Raw genomic sequence first — 12,658 nt, forward strand, 5'->3', positions numbered from 1 at the left:
CTGGTCCTTCACAGGAAGCTGTTCCTGACGCAGGTCCACCTGAAGGAGCTCAGAGACGTTAAAGAAACCGTTGACTTTAATTCCCATTCAACCTTTATTCATCCGGGTCAGTGTCATTGAGCCTCGAGGACTCGTTTACTAGAGAGACTTGATTTAACGAGAGTGACGACAACAATCATATCAAAAACAGGTTCGTTATAAAGCGATATAAAATCAAACACATCTCTGCGTTAAAGTTTTATAAAGACAGAAAATAGACCGCACAGTCTTCATTCATTAAGTTTTCTGGTTCTGGAGGAGTTCTGGACCGCTCTTCTTTCCATCATTGAGGGTTCTGCTCTGCTCTGAGGGTCCAGCCACAGTGTTTCAGTCCAGCTGAGGTTCTGGACTCTGACTGGACTGTAGCAGAACCTTGGTTCTGTTCTGTCTGACCTGTTCTGTTGTAGATCAGCTGCTGTGTTCTGGATCATGGTCCTGTTGGACCCAGTTTGGTCCAAGCTTCAGCTGTTGGACTCCAGAACTCTTTGGTCTCCAGAGTTCTCCAGAGCCAGAGCCCGAACCATCAGCCTCCTCCACCGTGCTGACAGCTGGAGGAGCTGTTTGCTGCAGTGCATTCTGGGTAAACACCTGTCCTCTGGTCTGGTTCTGGTCCAGAACTCTGGTGGTTCCTTCAGATGAACCTAAGTGGTGTTGCCATGTTGTTTTTAGAGAGGTCATGACCTTTGACCTGCTGAACGAGGCCTGTAGAGTCACTGCACGGTCTGACCTTCAGGGTGAATTGGACTTTTTGTAAGGAGCTGCACTTAAAGAACCTGACCCAGTTCTGTTGGAGCTTTTCTCAGCGTTTGTCACAGATTTATTTTATTTTCAAGGTTAATCCACCAAAAGGCAGCGAACAGCTTCACTCACGAAACAAACGTTTGATTCTTCTTTGTACGGTGGATCAGCGCTTCACTTCAGAACCGTAGAAACGCTCTGCCGACCAGGAGTTGGTTAAACACAACGAGGCAGACGTGTCAGGCTGGCGAAGGAGTCAGAGCGAACGCCATCATCAGTCACGCGTCTCGTCGGCCATCTTTCCTCTAGAGGAGGAGAGGTGGCGATGATTCAAGCCTCTGGGTGGTGGAGGTGAAGCGTTTCCTCGAGTGGAGGCTGGAAATCAGACGGAGCGGCTCGGACTTGATTGCAGAGGAGTCGTCGAGGCCGTGGGTGGACAGAGCTGGACATTAATCCGGGCTCGGTGGTGCTGGACCTGACGTGCAGAAGCGACCTCCGAGCTGAGCTAAAATAATCTGATGGATCAGCTGACGGTCGACAGGGATCAGTTACATCATCAGAGTGAAGCCGTTTAATTTTAAATTAAGCAAGTTCTTCGGCAATAAGCTGTCACACTGCATTTTTACAGGAAATGTAATTTCTCTAAAGTTTTTTTATTTTACAAGAATCTGAAAATACACAACAGTTCCTATTTTACAGATAAAACTTTACGTTGACCCTTGACCTTTAAATGATCGTGTTAGCGGTGAAGGAAGGGCCAGCGTGTCGTCCTTTCAGTTGAGGGTTCCTCCGCAGCTTCAGACTGAAGCGTCTTCAACGCTACTCTCCATTCACGGCGGCGAGCTTTGAAATTCGTTTCAAGGCGTTTGGAGATTTTAGTTTCGTGAAAAGCCGCTGCCTTCAAGGACTTCCTGCGTTTTCTCAACCGGCAGCCGAACAGGATTTAACTTCAGGAAAAAACAGGGTTCAGATTCCTGGAGAGCAGAAGTGGAAGCTCCCGAGGACGATGAAAAGTTACAGAGCCGAGGGTGAAGAGATTCGGTTTGTTTTTATGTAACATTCAGGTAAAAGAAACGTTTAGGAGCGTCGCTGGAAAATTACATCGTTAACTATAAAAACCTTCAGTTTCTGCAGCTTTACCTTAAAGTTAAAAAAAAAGGTTTAACTCAATTTAATCTGTAATTTAGCATTTCCTTGTTCACATTTAATAAAAAGTCATTAATGAAGTTTGAATAATTTTTTAAAATATTCAAATGGCTGATTTTGACTTTGTCAAACTGTTTAAACTATTTATTATACTATTAATTACATTATTACACAAAGTTACAGAAATCTTCACAGCGTTGTTTCACAGCTGATCTAACTTCAAGGATTAAAGTTTATTTTGATGCCGTCACTAACGAGCTCCTGAACGTTAGCTTGTTCCTGAGACGACTTCTGTTGTGACTCGGCGCTTTATAAATAAGCCGAAACGATTTAACATTCAGGATAATAAGCTAGCATTAGCTGCTAGCTTAAGAAGTCTGTTGTTGTTATTATTATTAGTGTTATTATTAGTTTATAGTGAATGTCACAACTAAAAATCTGAACACATTAGCTAAGAGACGTTAGCTACAATGGGTATATTAAAGGCGACAGCATTAGCGGCTAAATTAGCCTAAATAAGTCGTTGCTACATTAGCTTAAGATGATGCTGTTGCCTCCATTTTAAATGTTGTACAATAAAACGTTTCAATTTTTAATGACAAATTCCAAAATGGCCTCAAATAAAAAAGATATAGCCTGACGTTTTTAAAATGTTAAATTAATTTAGCCCAAATAAGACGGTATTTGTGGCTACTCCAGCTAGTTCTCAGCGTTGAGATGGACCACGGTCGGATCAGAATTTAATTTGACTTTATTTCTGTCAGGATGTGAACTTTGTTTATATTTAGACACAACTGAGTCGTAGTTTTGTGTTTGAGTTGCTTTTCTTCACCACTGTTAGCCTAAACTAGCTCAAGTTAGCCTTTGTTAGTGCAGCGGATCACAAACGTAATGCGTTATTTTTAATTTTAAAATTCATCAACGTGGAGTTCTTCCTTTACAGGGTTTTACATACAGATAATTTCTACGTTAGCGACACTTACACAAATTAAATCAGGTTTATTTTATAAAAACATTAATCTAATAACACACTCTGAAACAAAATTGAGAATAGCATTCCTTTATTTTCATGTAAACATGTTAATTTTAACCTTTTTTTTTTTTTTTTTAAATATACACTTTGTTTTTAAAATGAGTCTCAACCAGAATGAACCTATCTTGTTAATAATGGTGTACCACAAGGCTCAGTCTCAGGACACACTCTTTACAATCTACATAGGTAACGTAGGTCAGAGCATCCTTGATGCATCCATACATTTCTACGCTGATGACACAGTTGTTTACTGTTGAGCTAAAACAGTTGATAAGGTTTTCCAGCTTCTACAATCTGCATTTGACATCATCCAGTCTGGTTTGTCCCGTCTCAAACTGGTTAATGCTGATAAAACCAAAGGGATGTTGTTTTCAAACAGGAAGTTGGTCCCAGCAGTTTTTCCTCCTATCTTATCTATGAATAGTGTTCCTGTAGAGTTTGTTGATTCCTATAAATATTTGGGTATCTTGGTCGACTCACATCTTTTAAGCTCCATGTGGAAAACTTGTTAAAGAAACTGAAAGTTAAACTGGGTTTCTTTTTCAGAAACAGGTCCTGTCTAACTCTGAACCCTGAGGAACACCTTGTATCTGTGACCTTCCTTCACACAGACTCTCTCACTGGTACATTTTCATCTTTAAATCACTTCCTGGTCTGCTGCCTTCATACATCTCCTCCTACATGTCTCTGTGTGAGTGCAGCTACAGCGTGCGCTCTCAGGACATCATTACCTGCAGTGTTCCCTCAGTGAGGACTGAACTAGACAAAAGGACCTTCTCCTACTCCGCTCCTGTTTCCTGGAATATCTTGTAAAAAGACCTGAAGCTCTTGACCTTTGACCTCTCTAAGTGGCTTCAAACATCTGTTCAGTTCTTGGTAACAACCATCACAGACATGTTCCTGTTTTTAGTTTCTACATTGCTTCATAATGTAGCTGTTTTTGTTTTGTATCACTACTTTCATTTTATGGTTGTTTATTGTTGTTTGTACGTTCTCTCTTGACGTCCTCGTGACTCGACGAGACCAACTTGTATCAAACGGTTGAATGAAGTGACGCGCCGTCGTTTCTCTGCCTGAGAAGTTCAGTTTGTAGATTTTGAGGCAGAATTGGTGTAAAAGCTCCTCGGAGGTCTGATGGACCAGCTCCTGCTGCCTCCATGATGGAGGATATTTTTGGACCCTAACAACCCACAGAACCAGCAGAATCATGTTCGAATGCTTGGCACCAGATTACTGGACTTATTTTAATAAAAACCTCTATTTATTTATGTTTTATTGTTCCTGTTTAAATTGTCTTCACTTCAGGCTGAGTCTTGTTAAATTGTTTTAAGAGGACAATGTTCAGGTTTTATGTTTTATTTTAATTTTTGTGATTCTTGGAGCTTTATTAGAAAAAAGAATTGGGCCCGTCTCATTAGTGCAGTGAAAGTCAAACAGCTGTTCTGACCTTTGACCTTAGATTGGTCCTGCAAAGTTTAAGTGTGAGTCTCACAGAGCCGTGTGGTTCTGGACCGGTTCTGTCTCGCCTCCGGTCACCTGACTCGGATCTGAAACTGGAACTCAAACCCGCTCGTGTCGGGCTCATGGCCCCGTCAGGCCCCCTCTGCAGACCGACGTGGGTTCATTAGGAGTGAGGTTGATGGAGTCAGCAGGTACTGAGAAAACTGTTCAACTGTGTTGTCATGGCAACAGCGAGCATGTAGATCAGGAGGCTTTTTTACCACACACACACACACACACACACACACACACACACACACACACACACACACACACACACACACACACACGTTACACAGTGAGGTTAGCACAGGATTCCCTGCTAATCCAGGTTTCCATGACAACCCCCGACTCCGCTCGCCTCTCCGTCTGCGCCGCCTTCGTGTTCGGCTGGAACGGACGCGACACTAAAGTTCTGACTCGAGCTGGTTTGTGTTTCTCATCAGAGAGGAGTTGAAACTTATTAACAATGTCACAACGTTTGTTACATCAGGCAGGTGGAGGTGGAGGAGGAGACTCAACGTTTGTTATATCAGACAGGTGGAGTTGGAGGAGGAGACTCAATGTTTGTTACATCAGACAGGTGGAGGTGGAGGAGGAGACTCAACGTTTGTTATATCAGACAGGTGGAGTTGGAGGAGGAGACTCAATGTTTGTTACATCAGACAGGTGGAGGTGGAGGAGGAGACTCTAAATGTTTGTTACATCAGACAGGTGGAGGTGGAGACTCATGAACTCTGAACCGTCGGGTCGGTTCCATTTTGCTGTTGATGCTCAGACGGTTGGAGTTTCTCTGGTGGTGTTTTTCAGCCGTCAGAGGTGGAACGTTCCCTGCGGGTCCAGATGAGTCTTTGTTTCCAGTATCTCTTCCCTGAGGGATGGGAGGACGGCTCAATCTTCAGCTGCAGTAATGAGAGTGTTGCTCCGGTCTGGATTTACTGCTCTGTCTACGTTCCAAACTTCACCTGTGGACACTAAGGTTTGGATCAGGACCAGATCCTGGATCCAAGCAGCTAAAATGAGCCTCCCCTGCAGGTCAGCTGCGCCTCAGAGAAGAACTGAGGAGCTCCGAGTGGAGCTGCTCCTCCTCATCGACAGGAGTGAGGTGGTTCAGGTTCCTGATCAGGATGCCTCTTGGATTCTCCCCTCTGGAGGTTTTTCAGGTACTGGGAGTAAACCCCGGATGAGACCCAGAACTCCCTGAAGAGAGGTCCGGGAACACCTTGGGATCCTCCAGGAGGAGCTGGAGAGGGAGGTTTCCTGTCGGGATCTGTTGCCTCCACGGATCAAAGGAACAAGATGGATGGACAGATGGATGGATGGATGGATGGATGGATGGACGGCTGGATGGATGGACAGATGGATGGATGGATGGATGGACAGATGGATGGATGGACGGCTGGATGGATGGACAGATGGATGGATGGACGGACAGATGGATGGATGGATGGACAGACGGATGGATGGATGGACAGATGGATGGATGGACGGACAGATGGATGGATGGATGGACGGCTGGATGGATGGACGGACAGATGGATGGATGGATGGATGGACAGATGGATGGATGGACGGACAGATGGATGGATGGATGGACGGACAGATGGATGGATGGACAGATGGATGGATGGATGGATGGACGGACAGATGGATGGATGGATGGATGGACAGACAGATGGATGGATAGACAGATGGATGGATGGACAAATGGATGGATGGACAGATGGATGGATGGATGGATGACGGTTGTCTTATTCCTTTGTTGGTTTTACTTGTTTATGTTTTTATTTTCGGACGTTCTGAAAGTTTTTAAAAAGTTCTTTGTTAAATTCCTGAACGACGTTTGAACGATTCTTCAAACAACTCCTCCGGGTCCAGAAACCCGTTGACCTTCGTTAAATCATCTTCATCCTCCTCCAGTCCAGGAGTTCTGAGTAAACAAAGATAAAAACTTTTACAAAGTCCCTGAAACATCAAACGTCCGAACATAAATCACGTTTCTGACGGTTTATTTCAGCTGAAGCCTCGTTTTACCGCGAAACGAATCCGACCCTCGTCTGTGAGAAAAACAGGAAGTGATGTCACATCCAGGGCACACGGAGGTCGTCGGCTCACAAACCAGAACCTCCAGACCCATCTGTGGGAGCCTGAATATTTAAAACTATATTGATCTTTGATTAAAGATTCAGAAATCACGAACAGAAAAGTTTCTGATTTTATTCAAATCTTTAGAATCAAATGAAAATGAGACAAACGTCAGAACTTCAGCGTCTGTTTGCAACACGTGGGACTGTTAGAAACTAAATAAATGAATTTAAAATAGTTTGAGTCAAGTTAAGACTAAATATTTACAACTGGAACAAGTTTGTTCCTGAGTGACCCAAAGGTCAACATTAAAGTTCATTTGAAACCGTTTGTGATAAAACTGGAGGTTAAAGGTCGTTTGTTCACAGCTGAAGCTTCGAGCAGGACAGAATTTATTGAACCGTTTATTTTTCAGAATTACTAAAAGAATTAGCTGCAGTGGAGGTGGGACTGTCGGTGGCTGCTGGGAGGGCAGATCAGGCCACCAGTTAATAACCGTGTTTTACTCCTGACACACTTTAATCCCTTCAGGTCTGAATCAAACAAATCAGGATTAAATTTACATTCTTGTGCATCAGGAGATGTTTCAGGGATTGATAGGATGATGCAGCTGCTGGAGAGGAGGGCACGAACGTTGCTACGAATATTGAGTAATGAGCGGAGGTAGGGTGGGGTTTTACCAGTCAGGGTTTTATAGACCAGCAGAAACCAGTTTGTTTGTCTGTGGGAGTGGAGGACCAGTTCACCAGGGAATACAGAGTGCAGTGGTGAGGGCTGACTGGACAACGGTGTCCAGTTTGTGGAGGAGAGTTCTGTAGAGGACGTCAGGTGAACATCGGAAGGATCCTTTTTACCAGAAGATGTTTGGCAGGTTGAGTCAGTGAGGATTTGTTTTCGAGGAGGAACTAAACCGGTCGTAATAAACAATAAATCAATTGATCACACGATAAATGAAAATTATCGACCTCGTTTTCATTTATCAACTATCGTTTCTTCGTGTCTCTCTCTTTCTACTGAAGACACTGGACGACAAAAGACTCAACTCCGGTGCTCTTCACTGACCCCTCCCTTTCTCTTTTCTCTTTAAAATATGCTTTAACCAAAATCGTGTTTTTGGATCGTTAAAAGCAGCTAAGCTACAAGCTAAGCTAACAGGCCGACCTCGGGGACAAAACCTCCGTCTTGTTCAAGCTCCAAAATTCACGGTTGAAACTCGTGCCTTTGTGTAAACTTGTTTTTCTCTGTAAAAAGAAGCTGAGAACTTGTTTACTGATTTTTTATTAAAAGCTTTGTGTGAAAAATGCTAAAGAGCTCAAACCACCGAGTGTCGGCTATTTTGAGAACCGAAGAGAGACAGCCCATGTCACGTCAAGGGGCCTCCCTCTCATTTCTCTTAAAGAGACGCTGCTCGCTCCATCACTTCAGTTCAAACAGGCTTATACGGTGGTCGAAAAAAGGTACTATACACAAAACAAATCAACCAACATTTCTTCTTAAAATTTGACAATAATTAGTAATTATTGTCAAATTTTAAACAATATTATCGTTTATCGCAATAATTTCTGAGACAATGAATCGCCCAGCAAAATGTGTTATCGTGACAGAGAGCAGAGTGTTGTGAGTTTCATATGAGAGTGAGGAATCGAGTCAAACCTCAAAGTATTTGTAGCTGCTGGCAGACTGGATCTCAGAGACATCCAGTCTGTTCTGAGCGCAGACAGTTTGAGGGAGGTTTCTGTTAAAGATCATGCATTTTGTTTTCAGTGTTCAGGTTTAAATGAAGATTAGAAAAAGTGTGCTCCATGTTATTGAAACTAATCTGTAATGTGGCGAGGGCAGAGTTAAATGAGGTACTGGTGCTGTACATAATGGTGTCGTCGGCGTACAGATGTGTGTGAACAAGACAGTTGTTCACACAATTTGTTACATTGTTGATATATATGCTGAAAAGAGTTGGACCAAGTATGGGGCCTTGGTGAACGCCTTTGCTGATGGGTAGTGGGTCAGACAGGTGACCCTCCGCCCTCACTGACTGTGTTTGCCCAGAACAGTAGCGTTTGAACCAACACACAGCTACACAACTCTCTGACAGACAGATGTCTCTTAGGTTTCCAAGATGGAGTGGTCGACAGCGTCGAAGGCGTGAGACAACGAAGACGGCAGCACAGTAGATGTTGTAACCAGTGATGAAAACCTCAGTTATGGATTTCGTGAGCCAAGTTTCAGAGACGACCATAATATCAGGGTCTGCAGTGTTAACGTGCACTCCCCTCGGTTAGTTTAGGGACAAGGCTGCGTACGTTTAGCTGAGTAAAAACATTTACCTTTACTACAAAAAGTGTTGAAAGTTAGAGTGCACATCTGGAGTAGCAGAAATGTTGTTACAGCTGGACAGAGGTGAGGACCTGGATGAGGCTGAATGTTGCAGATGTCAACAGTAGGAGGATCAAACATTTGTTCCTAAAAGATGAGGCAATGTTGGGGAGACGTGTGGAAGTGTGATGCTGATCATTTGAACCAGGAGAAAACTAACTGGCTGGTGGGGGCGATGGGATTTGAGGCTTGTCACTGGTGGAGCGGTCGAGGGGGCATGTACCTTGACCCTGCAGGAGGTTTGGACATTATTGAAACTCCAGGAGTGTAAGCAGAGGAATATGAAAGTTGTGCTGCAGCTCCAGATCCATGAGAGAAGACCAAGTCCCGTGGCCCTGGACCCACAACAGGTTGCACATCACATCCACTGAGCTACCTGTCCGGCAGCTGCAGTGTGATCTCCTGTCTTTGTCTCTCTTGGCAGGACATCAGTGTTTTGTTAAAAAAGTGTCAGAGTGAGACCTCTCACCTCGTTCACTATCTCAGCAGCGGTTTGGTAAGTTAATGGGACGGCGGCCATCTTGGACCTGTTTATGAAAAATGTCCCATGAACCGCTGGATGATGAACATTTGTAGAAAGTCTTCAATCTTTAACTTCTTAGACAAGACGTCCCCCCCAGGAAAGTTTACTCCAGACTGTTTGAAGGAAGCTCCCACTGACTGGAACCTCCAATTCAGGAGGAGCTTTGGTCCTGGTCCTGGACCAGTGGACCAGATCTTCACCCGTGTCAATTTACTAAGTGAGTCATGGCAGTTTGGGTCTACCACCGTAGGACCCCCAGGACGAGCAAAATGTTGCTGGAGAGAGGGAGGTCTGGGTTTCTCTCCTGGACCTCTTCCCTCCATGACCCGACCACAGAAGATGAAGAAACATAACGTTTTGGCTCTGGTGTGAGAGCCTCACAAGGTTTCTATTGAAATTATTCTGTTAATAATTCCCTGCGTCAACAGAACGAGTCTTTGGGGTTCACATGAGGAAACCGAGAACGTTTCGAGACATTTTTGAGACTTTTTCTCTGAAAGCTGTTGGTTTGTTGCCAGAACGCTCGTTTGTTTACAGAATAAAAACAAGTAGATTTTAGTGGAATTACTCTGCCTCACACCAAACTGAAGGATAATGACGTGTTGTGTTGTCATCATTGTATAATGGTGAAACTGGCTCTCTGCATTTCACCCATCCACCACCAGGTGGAGCAGTGGGCAGCAACTGGGGCTAAGGTGTCCTGCTCAGAGACACCAGACATGTGCAATGTGGATGCAAACGTTTTCAGAAATGTAATTATTTTTAAAACATTTTGCCCTAAAGTGGCCGTAAAACGAGGGTTAAATATGGAATTGATCTTAATTTAGAATAAAAAAACTTTGTGTTCAGTTTAGTTTTATTTTGAGTTTTGTGCTGAACTGAAATGTTTGTGGGTTTCTCTTCGTCTCGCAGCCACATGCCTCTGAGTCCGACCGCTGACACCAAACATGATCGCCCGCGGCAACAGGCGGTTACTAACGGCAACCCAACAGGCTCTGCTGTCGCCAGGGATGACGACGCCGACGACTCGCCTCCTGGAAACAGCGTGGTGGTCCGCATCGGGATCCCGGACCTGCAGCAGACGGTAACACACTCACAAAACGGCAGCGGGAACAGAACCACGGCGATGAAACCAACAACACGACACAAACCTGTCTGCGTGTCTGTCTGCACCTGTCTCTTTCTCTGTCCGCCTGTCTGCCTGCCTTCTCTCTGGCTCCGGCTCTCTCAGAAGTGTTTGCGGTTGGACCCAGAGTTACCAGTTTGGACCAGTAAGCAGAGGGTTCTGGTGACGTTGACTCAGTCTCTGTCGGATGTTTTGAACTATGGTCTCTTCCAGCCGGCGTTCAACGGCCGAGCCGGAAAGTTTCTGGACGAGGAGCGGCTGCTGAAGGAGTACCCTCTGCCCCCCATCACCCCCATCCCGTACCTGGAGGTAAAAGAGCCGACAGAGTCCTTTTACAGGACCAGACTGAAAATGTTCCTTCATGCTGTTTGTAAATCCAACAAAACTCCACCTGACCAACATCTGACCCAGAAAAATGTCATTTATAAAAAACATGTTTTTAAATTTTTATAAAGGAGCTGATTTCAGATCAGGTATTTCACAGAAAATCTAATTCATAAATAAATTATAATTAAAACTCCAAACTTCAGGATATAAAATGGATCTTCAGGTTCTGAAATCGTTTCAATAAAAACTCGGAACAAAAACACAAAAAGATTCCACAAAGTTTAATTTATTATCAACAACTGGGTCCAGTTCCTGGTCCAGAACTCTGGTTTCCTCTGTCACTCTCTCTCCTGGTTCTGGACTCAGACTGGACCGTAGAAGAACCTTGGTTCTGTTCTGTCTGACCCGTTCTGTTGTAGATCAGCTGCTGGGTTCTGGACCATGGTTCTGTTGGACTCCAGAACTCTTTGGTCTTCAGAGGAGTTCTGGTCCACTCAGTGACTGACAGGAACCCAAACCACCAGCCGCCTCCACCGTGCTGACAGCTGGAGGAGCTGTTTGCTGCAGTGCATCCTGGGTAAACATCTGTCCTGTGGTCTGGTCCAGAAGTCTGGTGGTTCCTTCAGATGTGGTGCTGCCATGTTGTTTTTAGAGAGAAGAGGCGACCTTTGACCTTTGATTGAAGCCTGTAGAGTCACTGCACAGTCTGACCTTCAGGTTGAAACAGCTGTCTGAAATGTTCTCGTGAAGAATCTTCCTCTCAGTAGAACGATGGACTGAGACGTGACCTTTGACCTGCTGTTTCTCTGAGGTCATTGCTGTTGTCTTTCCACCTTGGCGTTGTGTTAACACCTGTATGCTCCTGTGGAGGCAGCGGTTTTACAGCTCGTTTATTAAACGAGGACTCGGTGGAATCTGTTGTTTGTTCGCTCGAGGTCTGGATCATTTCAGAACCTGATCCATAAAACTCAAGAACTGAATCATCGTCAGCTGCTTCTCTTTTTACCACGACTGTAATCAGAGCGATCAAAAGCTAACCTGTAACCTCTGCAGTGAGGGTAGGGAGCAGGGGGATGAAAACTACTAAAATTATTTATTTTATTATTTTACATGAAATGAACACAGTTCAAATATTTAACGCACCAGAGACAAACATGAAGGAAAAATGTTTATTTGAAGTGAATTAAGTTCAATTTATTTTACAAACGGCAACAAAAATACGATTCTGAACTTTTACAATAATCTGTTGAATCAAACATGAAAATAAGATTTGAGTGTTTTTATTACAGGAACCAGTTTTTCAGTGACATCATCTTGACCCCGTTTTTGTTACAAACAGCCGAAAAGTCTCAACTTTAGCTGCAGGTCGAGTAAAAACAGAGTTTTGAGATTCAGATCAGGTGTTTACAACATTTATGATTTTAAAAGAGATGATCTTCCATTTCTGCTGCTAAATATGATTTTAAATCAATTATATTTATTTGCTACAGAATTTAGTTAAGCCTTAAAAATAATAAAATTACTTAGTTTTATGTTTAAGGTTTTGATGAGGTCAGAATGTCTTTGTGTTTTAGATACCAGTTCAGTTTAAATTAATATTTTTCTTTTTGCCGAGTGTTAGGTTGACGAAATCTTAAAATCATTTATCTGCTAAAGATTGTTGAAAAATGTAGAAATAGAGAACGAGCTAACAAAGAGCTAACAAGCCATTAGCTCAACTGACAAACAGCTAACAAGCCATTAACTCAACTAACAAACAGCTAACAAG

General features: G+C 43.7%; 1 protein-coding gene across 1 annotated transcript in view; it reads left to right on the forward strand.

Moving 5' to 3' along the window:
• shank3b (SH3 and multiple ankyrin repeat domains 3b) overlaps positions 1–12,658 on the forward strand; it is a 39,170-nt gene that overhangs the window by 11,524 nt on the left and 14,988 nt on the right. Inside the window, exons 2-3 of the mRNA XM_037695837.1 lie at positions 10,350–10,521; positions 10,669–10,872. Coding sequence (XP_037551765.1) covers positions 10,354–10,521; positions 10,669–10,872 — 372 coding nt within the window. The 5' untranslated portion in view covers positions 10,350–10,353. The remainder of the gene's footprint in view (positions 1–10,349; positions 10,522–10,668; positions 10,873–12,658) is intronic.

The sequence above is a fragment of the Nematolebias whitei genome, chromosome 22, assembly GCF_014905685.2.
Source record: "Nematolebias whitei isolate Nwh7 chromosome 22, NemWhi1, whole genome shotgun sequence".
Lineage (NCBI taxonomy): Eukaryota > Metazoa > Chordata > Actinopteri > Cyprinodontiformes > Rivulidae > Nematolebias > Nematolebias whitei.